Below are 17259 nucleotides of genomic sequence, written 5' to 3'. Positions count from 1 at the left end.
TTCATCATTTATTCCTATGCGATGCACCAAGCGCCAATCAGAACACGTGTAAAACAGAGCGTGCGCTCGATCCTGATTGGTGGATCGATAAGTGTTTGACCAATTACGTTTTTATCCCTATAAATAAAAAGGAACGATTGATTTCACTAAATGTAGTTGAGTAAAAAGTAAAATATTTGACTTGAAGTTAAAGTCTTTCCAAATGCTAATACCTCAGTAAAGTACAGACATGTGAAAAAGCTACTTAGGTACAGTAACGAATTACATTTACTTCCTCACTGTCCACCACTGCGTATCATTTTGTGCAGTTTTTTATGTAGAAGCAGATCATAAACTTATAGCATGTTGTACAGGGTGAATTGAGCAGATGGTGAAAAAAAGAATAAGACCCAAACACATAAAAACACAATTAGCTGGTATTAACCAACACATCTGCCGACTCTGCAAATAAAATACGCATTTATTGTTTATTCCTACATACAGTATATTTTTCCATCAAACTCATGATTAGTGAAAGGTAGCAAAAGTTATTAAAATGATTTGCTCCAATTTTGTGTGGTTGCTACTAGAAAGTTAGAACACCTCCATTTTCCACTGAGTGATGAAGAGATAATGTGCATTGAATTAGCTGTTTTAGTGACTGGTCATTAAATGGGTTTAATCCGTTAGGAGGAACAGGCCCAGCAGGAGGAACTGTCGTGCCACAATGGTTTTGCCTAAATCTCTCTTCTGCATCATGTGTATCAGGAGAGAGAGCTGTGTCATGCCATGTCTGAGGCTCAATATATTATGCACAAAACCAGAGGCCTTCGAAAGTTTCTAGGCTGTTCCGTGTGTCCGCATTTACTCCCTGACCCCATTCTTAGCATCAGCGTGCCAGTTGCTGTGCTCATCCGTCACCCTGCAGGTACTGACCACTCATCCTGATTCATTCATCATCACGCCATCAAGCTCGGACCTGACACGCAATTCTGATCACATGTGATTACAAAAAATGTCATAGTTCTTGTTTGCTTATAATTCGCAAAAGAAAATGATACAACTAATTGAATTAAAATGTTTATCAGTACAACTACAATTACATACGGAATTTTTTATACAACAACACTGTTGAATTCTCGATTCTGATTGGTCAGAAGGTGTTTAATTTACAATCACAAATTTATAAATAAATACATTTATAGTAATACACATGTATGAAATGTTTCTAATTGTTTCTATAGTAACTCCTCATTCACAAAAACGTATATAAACAAGTTTTGTAGAAGGTTTGTCAGTGAAACAGTAGCAAGTCAAGTAGTAGTAAAGCCATAATTTTAACATGAAAGAGTCATGAATGCAGTTTATAATTTGTGGTGCAAAAATCGCAAAAATAAACAAATAAATAAACAAAGATTTGCGTGTGAGTGTTTATTGCTGCTATAGCATAAGTGATAACAGGAAAAAAACCTATTACACAATTTTTGACTACAAATGTATTAAATGTGGTTTAATGAATAACAATGTTATTGTTGGCAAATTTCTGGAGTCTAAGAGGAATAAGGAAAATGTTCAGGAATATGAACGTGTTACAGAAAAATAAACAACTCAGGTTTGATCGCATGCACTTTCCACACCCTCATTATACTCACTAACAGCATAACACTAGGTTTCATTTTTTCACATGCTCACTGATAATTGAATGTGTGCAAAAGATTACACTCTCTTACATCACTCGGCATGCATGACAGATACTCGGTATAGTCCGATGTCATGGGAAAAATCAATCAGAATTTATTTTTGACTTTCTTAGCAGCTTGCACTGTATAGAATTTCACTTAATCACAGGCCTTGGCTAAAATAATGCCTTTAGTCAGTATGAGCACAGCCTGCGGAACGACCTAATAGCAAGTCAAGGGGCTAATTGGACAACAGGTAGGGTTACATGTGACAACAATTAAGCTGAACTAAAGGCCAACAATATGGCCTCTGGCACTAAAAGCTCAGCACTCAACAGGGGTAGTCGTAAAGTGACATTTTTTCCTTCTCCCACTTTTTTTTTACTAGGCCCTCTATGTTCACATTATCTGGTTATTTATTTTCCATCTAGCTTTTGGTCATTTATTCTATTTGTAAACTGCACTCTTGTTACAATTGTAAAAAAAACATGCTGAAATTATGGAGAATTTACAATATACAGTCACATAGTATTGACTGGAGAGAAGAAAATGCAGAAACTAGAACAAAGAACACACTCCTGGTAGTTTTCTCAGTGATTTACATGCTTCAAAAACGAAATGCTTTCTATTTATTTAGTTACCAACATTTTTTTTTTGTTACATCAATTTTCGACATTTGACTGGGTTGAAATTAGAGGTTTTATGAATCATTTGGTCTCTAATGGCTTTTTCTTGAGAGTTTTGCTGACACAATAATTATATAACAGCTTCAGAGCAATTATATTGAAGTTGAGCAGAATTTTCTTTCTTCTTAGGTTGATGTTCCATTATATTTAGTGAACATATCAGTGTATTTGTAATATTTATTTTCAATTTCTGCAAAATTAAACTAATGTGCCATGTGGCTAATTTCAAATTAATGTGAAGTATTATAGCAAAAATTATTAAAGGAATAAACAAACTGGTCACTATTTTATTCTGCATGTATTCACGAGGCCTGTATGGGTCTAGGTGTAATTTCAAGGCTAAATTTTTAGGTAACACATTTACACCATGTTAATCAGTAATTATTTCCTTTACCTGTTCCCAAACTGCTCACAGATTTCTGAAGAGAACAGGTTATATTATATTTTGGTTTATTCTTTATTAGTTTGGCTGCATTTCCAGGCGTGTCACTCTTTAACAGCGAGCCTTTTGTTGACTAAAGTAGCGTCAAGTCGTCTCTAAACCTACTGACAAAACCAGCAAGAGGGGTTTTGACTGCTGTCAGGCTCCAGGCTCCCAGGATGAAAGGTTTATTCACCTCCATTTGGTCAAAGCAGAACCTGCGTTGCACAAACATGTGCTTTTGGTAGCAAGAGATCAACTTTTTTTTTTGTTTTGTTTTGGGGTTTTTTTTTACCTAAAAACTGAGAAAGAATCTAGGAAGGGAATGATTTATAAATGTAACGAGCTCAGGATTTGACTTGTATATATTTTGGGTATAAATTAAAAAAAGATATTTGTTTTTAACGTTTTTTTTCTACTATGATAATTACTCCAATATTTGCTGTTCATACTGTTATAGCTATAGATCACATTCGCTGATCAAAGCTTTATTAATTATTGATTGTATGCATTTATTTATTCATTTTTATTTAATGCAAAATGTGCATAAAACAAACAAAAGTATACCTGAAATAAATATAAATGCGCTGTGCATTGATAAAATCTTTCTATTTATTAAAAAGAAGAAGCAAACCTGAAAATGAGGAACGCAAGTTTTTATTCTTTGTAGCTCAGTGTTATCATAATTTTAACAATAAAATGAATGTTTATGTAAATATATATTGTAGATTAATTAGAATAGGACTAATATCTATGTTAAATACTTGATCATTTCTATCGGCATTAAATCTGTTATATTTTCATAAATTTAGAAAGCCGCCGCCGTCCAATTGGACAAATCCACCACCAACCAACCAATGGCGTGCCGGCTTTTCTGTTAGGCCACACCGCCAGACGAAGGCGTCAACCCCTAATATGGTGAACGCATCCTTTTTTGGAGCCTAGTGGGCGGAGCTTGGACAGCCCCTGCTGTTTAGTGTCACTTTCACCAAAGTCGGAACTACGAGAGGTGAACCGAAGTGACAGCTGGCGGATGAGCTGCAGCGCTCCTGAGAACAGCTTCTCATTCTTCACGCTGAATATCACCGGGAACGGATGATTCCATTCCGACATTCACGACTTGTGGACTGAACTTTTTATACTTCCACGCGTCGGAAAAAAAAAAAAACAAACATTCCGCGGAGCGCACATGTGAATTTAATTACCTGTTGGGTTGCTTTTTTTTTTTTTTTTTTGCATGCATGGTGGTGGTGGTGGTTCTTTTTCCTTCCTCGGGCGAAGCTTTTGTTTTCAGTTCAACTCCTTCACCCCGTGCAGTATTTTCGCACCGGGTCTGAACTGGAGAGTCGCTGAAAGTTTTGCGCAAAGTCGAGTCGCTCGTTGCGGTTGTCGGGGCCGCGAGCGAGAGCGCGCGATTCCACACGTTTCGGACTGCGTGTTGAACTCCGTGATTCGGCCGCGCGGAGCGCGTGCACACGTCGGTCATGCCACCGTTGCGCGTGCACTACAAACCTCGCGACAAATAATCAGATCAAATTAATAAAAACCCAAATATCTGTGTGTACTTATTATTTTTCTTTTTCGATCTGTTCGGATTTAAATCAAATTCACGGAGGACGGAAATCCTCTTCTCTCCGGGCATAAAGGAGTTTCACAGAGACGCGCATCTGCCCTTCAACCCACCGTTCCTGCTCCACAGGAGAGCATGGCAATGGTAGTAAACCAGTGGCAGGAGAGCATCGCAGCCGACCCCGGCTCTCAGCTGCAGCTGTGCGGCCAGGAGCCCGGTGGCGCCCCGGCCACCCCGTCCGCGTCCACGCCGGGAAACGACGCGCTCGGCGCGGACAAGCTCTCCAGCGTGGACTGCATGGTGTGCGGGGACAAGTCGAGCGGCAAACACTACGGCCAGTTCACATGCGAGGGCTGCAAGAGCTTCTTCAAGCGCTCCGTGCGCCGCAACCTGACCTACAGCTGCCGCGGGAACCGAGACTGCCCCGTGGATCAGCACCACCGCAATCAGTGCCAGTACTGCCGCCTGAAGAAATGCCTCAAGGTCGGCATGAGGAGAGAGGGTGAGTCCGTCCCAGAGCCCGTGCATCACTCAGTATTCCTGGTCCGATATTACACTCAAATAATCACATCAAGTTCTCTTCAAAATCTCTTCCAAAAAAAACTCCACCAAATAGCTTTCTAATAAATCACACTAGTTTCGTCACTGTTACAGAAATGTTTCTGAATTTCATAAAAAATATTTTTAGACTTTCCAGTTGGGTGTAATGTTTATTACATCCTATAAACCGAGCAAATGAGCGTCATTAGCTAATAAACATTGTCTTTTTTTCCGCTTTCATGGCATTTATACGATTTAAAATATTGCTTTGAAATAATATGATACACCACGTGACATCAAGCTTTCACCAAAATGTTCTCATAACAAGGCAACTTACTATATATATATATTTATATTCCAAAATTATCCAAATATCCACAATTTTTATCCTGTAAAAGTGCACCAGAGCTTATCACAGGTTACTATCTGGTGCACTGAAATGCACCTCTGTAGGGTTTAAGTGGACAGAAAAAGCACTTTGCTGATCAAGTGGAGTAAAATGTCACCAAAAGAGTCTGTCGGGTCAAATCTCCGTCTCCAGCAGCCATGCAGACGATGGTGTGGCGCAGTGTTTTATAGACAGAGGTGTTGACTGCCTATGGACAAGACTTTAAAGTTGTTTTCCTCATACATAGATCTATTTTTGTTTTCTCATTAATGATGGTGTTTTGCTCTGCTGACACTCCAGCTGCCTTATAGCGTTCAGCATTTATTGTATTATGTGTATTGCAGATGATTCAGTTGGAATAACAGCATCAGGTACATTTCAGTTTCTCAATAATTCATACTGATTTTAGAAAAAAACCCATCACTGCTCATGTGTGGTACAAGCTGGCTGACTTTTTGGATTCATAGGAATTTTAGATTGACTTCTCAGCTGACATGATGTGATGTCCATGTCTTTTTTGAAGACACGATCTGGGAAAATCATTTCATCCTGGTTAAAGAGATTATTCGATATATTTCATTTACTCAGCAAGTATGGACTTATAAAGACACATGATTTGTTAAACATGATAATTAATTATCAGCAAAATAAAACCAGTGTTCTGTATAATTTATCAGTAAAAAGTGCATTATGCAATTAGCTTGGGATCAAAAACATGATTTGGTTTATCATGGCGAAAGCAAAAAAATCAAAATTGGGGAAAAATAGAGCGTGAAACATGCAGGTTACATGCACAACACATTATACTTATTCTAATCAGTGGAATTCGACATGCAAAAGTGAATTAAATACAAACTCAATTCGTATCTCTTGCTGAAATGTACAGAATATGGAAATATATTCCGTAATTATTCAGCGTAAAAGAACAAAGGTTAAAAAGAGCTACGGCTTCATCCCTAGTTTGGAGAAAACTCACAGTGCTGCATTGAAACTTTTCATAAGTGTTGCATAAAAAAATACATTTTTACATGATAAATCCTCCTTCCATGCTCGTGAACGCAGATTTGTGAACGTTGTGCGTTCAGTTCCTGGAAGTGGAATTCACATCATCATCAAAAAGCATTTGTTTTGTCCGAGTCAGGCGTATTTCCAGCCATAGGGGGTTAATAACTACAGAAAATCTCAAACTTCTCTTTATTTGTTCATTGACCTTTCACCTTTTTTTTTTTAGTTTATATGCAAGAACAGCTGACCCAGATGTGCTCAAATGTTCCGATTTATTAATTTTTTATCTTAAATGCTTATCTTGACTTTCCATTAACACGCCTCGCACCTGTAATGCGTCTTGTTGCCTTTATTGTTTTTAAATGGAGTTAAATATTTTGCTTAGCAAGCTATAAAGGAAATAACGGAGAAATAAATACATTCATAATAAAATATTAAATACGTGGCTTCAAATTTAATTAATGCACATACCTATAATCTAAAATGTAATCTGTATAGCTACTGAACATGAGCTATATGTAGTAAATGAATTACTACATATCCATTACCGTCATTAATCTAACAATTTCACACCGTGTCTATAGTTTAGGATTTGTGAAATATGTGAAGTCTGATAGCAGACACTTTTCATTGTTTTTTTTATGTTCGGCTTCAGGCAACACACACACACACACACACACACACACACACACACACACACACACACACACACACACACACACACACACAGCATACATGATACACGATATCAGTTCATTGTGTGGTACTGTAGCCAAAGGATTTAGACCCAAACCCAAAACATTTTTACTAAAAACAAATTTTTGTGTCGTTTTGCTCAATTTGTTCTCAAAGCCAAAAACCCGACTTTTAGAATGTAATTTTTTTTTTCCATTCTATGAGAAGACACTTGATCTTTACAAATGCCTTAAGAACAAGCCCAGCCACCCACCCACACACCCACACACACACACACACACCCACCCACACACACACACACACACCCACACACACACACACACACAGGGATACACCATATCCTTCTCAATTTATCTTAGAGTTCATACATAAGTGAAGCGCTCTTTTGAATTATGCAACGTTTCCCGATGCGAAACAGATAGAGAAGCTCCTTGTATCCATTCACTACTAAGTGATATGTGCTCTGGGTTACTGCACTATGGTAACTGTGTTGTAGACGCCATTAAACAAACCATTACTGTGACTCGTGAGTCAAATTCAACCATACTGTAAAGACAAATTTAGATTTTTATCCTGGTGAGACTTCATGCACATGTTCACACTATTGTGTCCTCGGGGTGTACGGGGCCGTGTTTTAGTTTCTATAGGTTTCTGATCTTTAATCACACATAAAGACAAACATTTGTACATGTAGATATGATGCAGGATTGCTTTACTGGATTACACTGATTCATTATGGCTCAATTAGTGTTTTTAAAGTGATGTTTATTAATAGAATGTAACCCAAAATAGTATAACTATATTTATACCAAGACAAAACCTTTCCCTCTAGGTGTGTGTGTGTGTGTGTGTGTGTGTGTGTGTGTGAGGTTTAACCTCATTTGTAACCTCATTTATCTAATCTAACCTAACATGTGTAAATAATACTGCTTGCCTGAGCCGAAGACGGAGGTGTTGACACCAATAGATATGATTAATGGTGTATGAAAAAGGACGTCTCGTCTGATAAGGAGACGTCCTCGAGAATAAGCAAGTCGGAATGATTGCGTTGTTTATGAATCTTTCCGAAACTGCTAATTTCACTGAGGTCTTTGTGATGTGGAGTGTTCAGAAATCCCACTCACTACTCCTACTGATGCGTCACGTGTCCATCGATGAATGAGGCCGAATAATGACGCAGTCTCCATTGTGCTTTACAAAGACCCTCAGTTCAGGCTTTTTTTTTTTCTTTTTTTTTTCCCTGGAACACCATTTTCCGCTAGTATTTTGACATCAGGGGCTTTTGGACAAAGCGATCAGAATCCAAAGTGCATTTGTTTGAACAGTTTTGAATTTTGTGAAAATAGGTCAAAGGGCTGATTTTGCGAAAGCTCAAATTTCCCATCTGGCCCAAGGCCAAGCCGGTCGACTGCTCTACCTGTTTTCGCACCTTAGGCTCCTCTTGACATGATTGGCATTCCAGCCTGACAAAAGAGCTCATGCAATGGAGAAAGAGCAAATGTGGCCGACTGACAGAGGTTGCATGTGCACATTTGTGTGTGTGTGTGTGTGTGTGTGTGTGTGTGTGTGTGTGTGTGTGCATTTGCTGGAATGTCCTGCATGCATATGCCATGACCTTTCTTAAGGCACGATATGGATGGATATAGATATGACGAGAACGCCGGCATTCACACACACACACACACACACACACACACACACACACACACACACACACACACACACACACACACACACACACCTAATGTTTTACTCATTATCTCTGTCGTATTAAAGCTCATGAGCGTAAATGCTGTGAAAGTGTGCAGACCTCAGATCCTAGGAAAGTGGACCCAAACACTAAGGATAAGAGCGAAGACGTTGGGCAGCATGCACACACACGCCGCATGCTGCTGCCGGAATCTCAGCAAGCGCACGCATACCGGGGCCTTGTCCCGTGACCCGTAACAAAGGGTGAAATATAGGTCACTGAAAGGTAAACATTAATATTAGACAGGTTTAAGACAAAGTCCAAATGTGACGGGTCACAGCAGGGTTTGGGTAAATATCACCTCGCTGCTTGTGCAGTTGGCCAACTCTTATCCTGCGTGTTCTACGTGCACAAACAAAAAGCAAATGTCTTGTTTAATGGGCTTTTCGAACACACACGAGGGAGAATGCGTCGAAATGATGTTCTCTTTTTAGGGATATCAGCCATAATCACAAGACCTGCGAGGCTTGAAGAGTGGAGAACTAATTGTATGAAGTTATTATGATAACTGACTCCTCCCAGCTCTACTTTGGCATTGGTGTGGTCTGTTTCTTTAAATGTCCCTCCAGGGCTGAAGTATGCTCGGCAGATAGAACTGCATTGTTTGTTCTGATATGTTTGCCTTTTCACCCTTGTTTTAGTCAATGAAATTTATATGAACCCTTCGAGCTTTCTTTTGCCTCACTGTATTGGCTTGGAGAACAGCGGTACATTCTGTACTATATCGAGTTTTGATATATAATACATGACTAGAAACACTGTGCGCTGGAACGATGGAGAAATCCAGCTGTTATGATACGTATAGCAAGAGATTTCTTCACGACTCCCCACCATGTGTTTAGCATGTTCCCTTATTAATTCATCAGACCCTTGTGACTGGAGCTATTATGGGATGTGTGAAGGACTTTTCCTGTTGCGCAAAGAGAGGTCATAACAGATTTAACATGTCAAAAGGCAGTTTCACCTACTTTTGAAGTTCCGACAGGATTCTTCTCGGGCTTCTTCATGGGCAACTGAACTTTATTGCGTATTTTTGTTTTCAAACAAACTTTTAAGTACACAGATAAAGTTGCACCCAGAGGTAAAAGTAGGTGATTTTTTTTCAGCATGGCCAGGTCATCCTTTTCCCTACTTTTTTTTAACTGTCCACGTGGATGTCGAATGAAGCGTTAGGTCAGGGATCGGGTGATAGTGAACTGTCAACACTGCTGGTGTTCAGGGTCAGTACTATTATGACTCAGTAGTCTTTGTTCAGTGGCTGGCAAAGGAGAATTTGTAGCAGGAATGACATCATGTTTACAGGAATTTTGAAAGGTTCAGGTCACCTGATAGAGGTTTGGTAAAATAATCTGTTCAGAGTATTATCTGCTATAGTGTTAAGCCCCAGAGTAACAGGTCAAGACAAGCCTCATGGTGTGACCAGCTCTAGAACAGTGTGCTACCATGCCATTTTTGGATTTCCCCTCAATCGGTTGGAAGGAACATACAGGGATCAAGTCAGTTCAGTGCCGTCACTTCCTCTCAAGTTCCTTGTGAGAGCTGTCTTTCTCTGCTCAAAAGCTTTGTTCCATTGGCCACCCACAGCTGATCCTGGATCACGTCCAGCTACTTTTACATTCTCTCCCTCTCTCAGTCAGGCTCTTTTTCTTATACTCTTTTCTTCCTCCACATACCCTTTGACCTATTCCCCACTTTCTTTCTGAGCCAAGGTCCACATTCTAGAGCCCTGCTGTAAACACAGTGCAAGGTTGTTGCCCTCTAAAAAGGCACACTGATATATTGTAGACTTACTAGTTTCATTTCATGTTGATATGCTGATGTTTACCAAACCATTATTTGTATTACTCAAAATATATAGTTGACCTTTATTTTCAAATAATATATTTGACCTTTATTTTCATTTATATATTTAATTGTCCCTTTTCATGTAATTATTTATCTGTGCTTGTTTATAGTTTGTTGTCAGCAAATCTTAGTCCTGCACCAAAATATCCAAACATGAGAAGTTCTGGTTCTGTTTTTGCCCCAACACCAGATCCTTCTATGATGCTATGCTCAGTTCTTAAGATTTCCCCATCCACTGGGAGGTGGCCATGGTGCCATGCTGATTCCTTGAACCCTCTCCAGAGTTTTCTAGCTCCTCGGTTTTATCCCAGGTTGCTTATCCCTGGTTCTTGCCCTATCACAATACCCCATCCCATTCACCTCACTCTGCTTAGATCATAGAGAAGGAACTTCTACAGGCCATGGTTTAGGGATGTCTAGTTGGTGTTGTTTCACTGCAGATACCAACCAGAACTCATGGCCTGTGTGTCAGTTGGGATCATTTCTATTAGTTCTTTTGCTTCTTAGACTATGCTGAGTACTTTAAAACCTGTAGACAAGAGTTTCTAATGGCAGTTATGAAGGTTTTCCTTAGTTTTTAGCGTTAGGGTTAAAAATAGGGTTAGAATTAGGGTTAAAAATAGGGTTAAGGTTAGAATTAGGGTTAGAGTTAGGGGCTAGTGTTGGTCTACAGTTTCAAGCTACTATATATTTTTTATTTATATATACATATAATATATGTTATATAATGATAACGTCCTGACCATGTCTTTATTACAACTATTAAGCTCATTAACAGACACAACACAACCTTGTGAAAAAACATTTCTGTATATAGACTATAAGTGTACAAGACTACAATATATAGTATAGATTGCAAGAGGATTTGGTGATCCAAGTTGGGTTTTTTTTTTTGATACAGCATGGTCTCAATTGCAGTTCATGATATCTGAGAGTAAAACGTGATTAAGGATAATATCCATGTTGATTAAGGAGAAGGTCATGACCCTTGTCATACTTTACAGTCCTCGAGTAACACAGCTGTTCTATTCTAAGCGCAGGAGACCCTGGCTTTTCTTTCCATCCCTAACACACCTCTCTCTGTCTGTTCTGCCGTGCACATGGTCGTCGTATGTAACAGTAGATGGAGTTATTAGTCAGACAGCGGCATGGCTGAACAGGTGTTTTCCAAATGGACTTTGAGGGGCATGGTGGCAAAAATGGCCTCTGTTTGGCCCTTGGCCTCTGCTGAGCCATTTGTCAAGGGGAGGTGTGAAAAACCATTCCGCTTCAACTGTATCTATTCGCGCATTACTCACTGATGGAGAGCAAAGGATTCTTCTCTCTACTGGACTCCACGGATATGCGACAAACACTAAACCACTATTTTATTTAGGCCTCACAAACTAGTAATGTTGCCAAAACACTGGCATTTTGGCAAACAGTTCCATGTTTCTGATATTTATCAAGCAGTGCGATTTGAGTAGGTCACCGGTTCAAAAATATAAATGAGCTTATTGACTTTCAGAAGATAGAAGATATATATAGATGAAGTTAAACCTCCAGCACAGTATTATTAAACACATCACTTATTTATCACAGCAGTGAGAATAAAGCGTAAAACCGTGCTTTCTGATTTGCTCGGATTGCATTTTGACCTCAGAGGATCAGTTACAGTATTGAACCTAATTTATGTTATTGAAGAAATTTTACACAAATGCATTTGAGAATGCTTTGGGATCATTTTTTTTCCTTTTTGAGCATCGTTCAAATTTTTTAAAATTGCTTACGTGTTCTCGTTTTGTCCACAGCCGTCCAGCGAGGACGCATGTCCAGCTCTCAGACCAGTCCAGGCCAATACCTGCCTAATGGAAACGACCCATACAATGGACAACCATATCTATCTGGCTTCATCTCTCTGCTTCTGCGGGCAGAACCATATCCCACGTCCCGCTACGGCGCCCAGTGCATGCAGTCAAACAACCTGATGGGTATCGAGAACATTTGCGAGCTGGCAGCACGTCTACTTTTCAGCGCTGTAGAGTGGGCCAAGAACATCCCATTCTTTCCAGACCTACAGCTCATGGATCAGGTAAAGCCCCTGGAGACCAGTGAGCCCTTGTTATCATGCTAAAATAAATGACTAGCTGATTCAATTAATGCAGAACGCATTTAGCTGCAATGTTCTTCCAAGGATACGGCTGATTTAATAGTGCTCCTTTCAGGCATTGGTTTGGGAGGAAATGTACCAGTCATGTACAGGGAACTGGAAATCAAGGCAAATATGATAAAAGCATTATGGGTGCACTTTCTGGGCTGATCAAATATAGATAACAATTGCATGAGCAACATTTTTTGTAATTCCTCCAGCAAAACCATCCGCCTGAAATCGAAGGCAGTGTGCGAAAAGCAAATTCCGAGATGTGAATGTTCGTGATTCGTTTATATCAGTAGCATTAATGAGCTGCTACGCTCTGATCCTCATTACTGATCTTCATTACGACACTGTTGGATCCTAGGTGGCGTTATTGCGCATGTCGTGGAGCGAGCTGTTCGTGCTGAATGCAGCACAGTGTTCCATGCCCCTGCACGTGGCACCACTGCTGGCTGCCGCCGGGCTGCACGCCTCCCCGATGTCAGCTGAACGCGTGGTGGCCTTCATGGACCATATCCGTGTATTCCAGGAGCAGGTTGAGAAACTCAAGGCCCTGCAGGTGGACACAGCAGAGTATTCCTGTCTCAAGTCCATTGTGCTCTTTACTTCAGGTAGGAAGCAGCACCAGGATAAACTGATTGATTTTTACTTCTGTGCACTGCATAATGCATTGTTACACGAATCGCTCGAGTAGAACTTCGGTGGAGAAACATTATTGAGCATGTGGAAATATATGTTAAAAATATGAAAAAAGTGTTCCATCAAATCTTTCTCATTGTTCACTCGTAAAAATGTACGCTTTAATTAAGGAGAATGCACTCGCTTGGTGAAACAGATGCTCAACATCACTTAAGCTGAGATTTGTCTTGATATTAGACTTTTGTATTGAAATAAATTCTAACTACTTGAAGTAACTGTAGATATTGTTTCACTGAGTAGAGATGTGTGGGTGGGATTGTTTTTTCAATCCCACTCCCACCCAAGGAATCTTGAAGGAATTCTCTCTCACACTTTGACACTTATTACTCCTTCTTCCCACCTTAACCTGGTGATGAGTCGATTTCACCAGTATATAAACAAACCGTATAAAGTAATTTAAATGATAATTACACAGACCAGTACACAGTGTCCAATAAAACTCCCATGTTATTCTTGCAAACTCGCAAGAATATTCTTGATTTTGGGTGTTGTGGGAAAACCAATCCCAATCTGCACCTCTAGCACAGAGCTGAGGCGTTTTATCATCTGCTGCCAATTAGTAACACGATCCAACCTTAAGAGGTAATGCTACATCCATGATCTTTTTGTAAATAAGCTTGCATTCCAAACCTTTTTGTCACATTTGAAGAAACGGGAAAAAAAATCCCAGTGGTTTCCAAGTTTTTATCTGTTGTTTTTTAGGTTGATGTGTTTTTTTTTTTTTTTTTTATGCATCGGATTAAATACTCATTTAACAAGAAACAGTAATAAAAAAAAAAAAAAAAACAGTTTCACTTCTCAGTAATTTGTGTAATGCTAACGTTCACTTGGCCATGCTAGAATGTAAGAAATCTGGAGGGGATAATAGATGAAGACAAAATCCCTAACATACCTAATACAACACTGGACTGGGTTTCTATTTAGATGATGATTGAAACGTCAAGTCTTACAGTTAGATAACAAGCCCTGCTCCTGCAAACGCAGTATTGAAGCACACTTGAATTTTACAACCCTGCCGTAAAAACACACACTGGCTCTAAAATAAATTGCAGTTTATTTTTCAGCGGTTGGAAAAACTTATGGAGTTGCTTGGAACACTATCCAAGAGTCGTGGCCCACAAACCCAGCTCATGTGGCCTGTGGGTACCGTGTGATAGGTCACAAGTGATGCTTTACAACCGCTGAAGTTTGGTGCACACCTTATTTTACTCATTTTACAGCTATTTTGAACTCTAGAAACAGTCCTAAAATATGACCCACACTCTCCCGAATGCGTCCCCTGTTTCTTCAAGCTTCCATCTATTATTGAAACCAGCCGGGCAATCTCTTGCCCCACCCCCTTTCTCCCACCAGCGAGCCTGAATTATGTATGCTGAGTTACAGTGAGAGGGTTCGACGCAGTCTGACCTACATAACTGCCTCCTTTTCCGGAGGGCTTTCCAAGCCGTCCATATTGCCCCCAATCTCCCAACTGGAGGCGAATGCCGTTGGTGCTTCATCGTTTTTTGCTTGAATTCGCAGCAGTAGGGGGCTTCCCCATGCGTCCTCTCACTGTGAAGCACAAAGGGAATGAGAGAGTACCTACTTCCATATAGGCAGCCTCATGGGAAACTGCACACACACACACACACACACACACACACACACACACAAATACGCGTCCTGTCAGTGCTGACATTATTCCCTGATGCATCATCCTGTCCCCTCAAAACCCTGGGTACAGTGACTGATTATGTCTTCATATGCCCTAACGTGACAAGGTCAGACATGACAGTTGTGTCCCTTCATGTAGCATGTAAGAGGCAGGGGAATTTTTTTAACCCCCACAGAAATATAAAGCAATTAGTAATGTCTATGCTCTATGAGAGAATGAAGATCAGGGGCATGGGTTGAGATCATTTTTTAAACTCGAGAAAGAAAAATTTTGCGAAGAAAATACAAACCTTTTAGCCGAATCTTAAGAATCTTAGATTCGTCCTTGCCTTTATTAGAGCCATTCATGTCCTCATGGTCCTAAATGACAAATTTTTCTTTTTTAAATAATAAATTCTGTAAGAAGTGCATTAATATGATTCATATTCTGCTTCAATACAGCACCAACCTACAAATAAGCAGCACTAAATAGATAAAAAAATTGATTTGACATGTTTCATGGTGGGAATGTTTATTCCTTCAATTGTTCAATCTCATGGTGTTGAATATATAACTAACCACAATCTCTCCCTTCCTCCAGATGCCATGGGTTTGTCAGACGTGGCTCATGTGGAAAGCATCCAGGAAAAGTCGCAATGTGCCCTGGAGGAGTATGTAAGGAATCAGTACCCCAATCAGCCGAACCGTTTTGGGCGGCTCTTGCTTCGTCTGCCTTCGCTGCGCATCGTCTCGTCACCGGTGATCGAGCAGCTCTTCTTCGTGCGCCTGGTGGGCAAGACACCCATCGAGACGCTGCTCAGGGACATGCTGCTGTCTGGCTCCAGTTACAACTGGCCTTACATGCCTGTCCAGAGAGACCGACCCCTCTCGCTTCACTACAACGAAAACGGGCCTTGACCCCATCCACATCCCCTGAAGCCACATCATGTAGAACCCATCAGCACCTAATTCGCCATTCTGTGGTCGGGAACGGAACTCTTGAGACGCTCCTGTGCCAAGATCTCTCCTGCAGTTGCTCGACAGTGTTTACGGACATCATGACTGAGTACATGACTGCATCACCTTGACTGAGAAGGGCAAAGTCCATTTCAGTCCACTGATTTTCAAACAAGCCAGAAGCCATTAAAGCTGATACCAAAGTGGGGGTGTTTTTATTTTTTTTTTTTTAGGACATTTTGAGGAAAATGAGCCTTTAACAGGGCTTTTGGAAAAACGGTCTGTAAGTTTAAGTGGAGAAACCGCGCTAACTCTACAGTCTGAAAGACAAGAGGCCAGTAAGACTCTGAATATGCTAAAGCCACTGCCAAAATATAAACGGCGATAAAAAAAACTCTATTGTGGTTTGTCTCAATGTCATTTTGAGTCTCTGAAGGAGTTTGAAGATGTGAAAGAGGCACTTCGTATTTGAAACCAGCCAGGCACCCTCCCTTTTCTCTAAGCTCTTTTCAGCTATCACCAAAAATCCAGCACAGCTAGATACACTTTCTGTAGTTGCCATGTAAAGTCAGTCTATAGTGCTTAATTTTTTCATCAAGGAAAACACTGAATAGTATATCAGAGGGAAAAAATAACAGGACCTTGGCGTATAATATGCTCTGTGGGACCGGGCACCATGCTGTATGTAGCATCAAGTATTTCATTATTCTTCTAGCAGTATGTTTCTGTATGTCACTGTTTTAACATGGCACTACAGCTTTCAAAGGCAACCTTTTGGATTTAGAAGCCACGGGGTCTAAGAAAGCATGACCTGTTATATTAGTTCACAGATTATTTCTATAAGAGTTTTTTTTTTTTTTTTCTCCTGTATTTTAGGTTTGACAAAAAAATAAATCCTTGAAATAAAATTCCTCATTCACTTTCTGAAATGATTTGTTCAAATATTTTATAACTGTCATTGCATAGTACAGGAACATAGCAATCAAACGCTGCTTAGCATCTAGCAGAAGCGCAAATAGCGGTCGTACGGCAATGCTACCAATATAATAGACAGATGGCCTACAGTTATATAAGATAATCTAGGATGTGTTGTGAATTTACAGTTATATACAGATGCAATTATACAGAGATAATACAGAATGTCCAGCGTGTAACTGAACTACATGATGATTACTGGCAGTAAAAATCAGTAAAGCATTAATGAGACACCAGCGTGCTTGCGGTGTAGTGTAGAGTTCAGAAAAGTGATGAATAGTTTAGATGGTTGGAAAAAAGGTG

The 17259-nt window shown here is 40.0% G+C and overlaps 1 protein-coding gene across 1 annotated transcript; it reads left to right on the top strand.

The window, feature by feature from the left end:
* Positions 1-3749: 3749 nt before the first annotated feature.
* Positions 3750-16370, top strand: nr2f5 (nuclear receptor subfamily 2, group F, member 5). Its single transcript, XM_083530434.1, has 4 exons — positions 3750-4837; positions 12350-12630; positions 13058-13304; positions 15626-16370. The coding sequence occupies exons 1-4, from the start codon at positions 4471-4473 to the stop codon at positions 15940-15942; spliced, it is 1212 nt and encodes a 403-aa protein (XP_083386560.1). The 5' UTR covers positions 3750-4470; the 3' UTR covers positions 15943-16370.
* The last annotated feature ends 889 nt before the right edge of the window (positions 16371-17259 follow it).

This window comes from Silurus aristotelis (assembly GCF_946808225.1).
Source record: "Silurus aristotelis genome assembly, chromosome: 25".
Classification (NCBI taxonomy): Eukaryota; Metazoa; Chordata; class Actinopteri; order Siluriformes; family Siluridae; genus Silurus; species Silurus aristotelis.
The sequence above is the reverse complement of the archived record's forward strand: the minus strand, read 5'-3'. Positions and strand labels throughout refer to the sequence as shown.

Coding starts and splice junctions, on each gene's coding strand:
- nr2f5 (XM_083530434.1), top strand. CDS start 4,471: ATGGCAATGGTAGTAAACCAGTGGCAGGAGAGCATCGCAGCCGACCCC. Junction 4,838..12,349: donor GGTCGGCATGAGGAGAGAGG/GTGAGTCCGTCC, acceptor TTTTGTCCACAG/CCGTCCAGCGAGGACGCATG. Junction 12,631..13,057: donor ACCTACAGCTCATGGATCAG/GTAAAGCCCCTG, acceptor GTTGGATCCTAG/GTGGCGTTATTGCGCATGTC.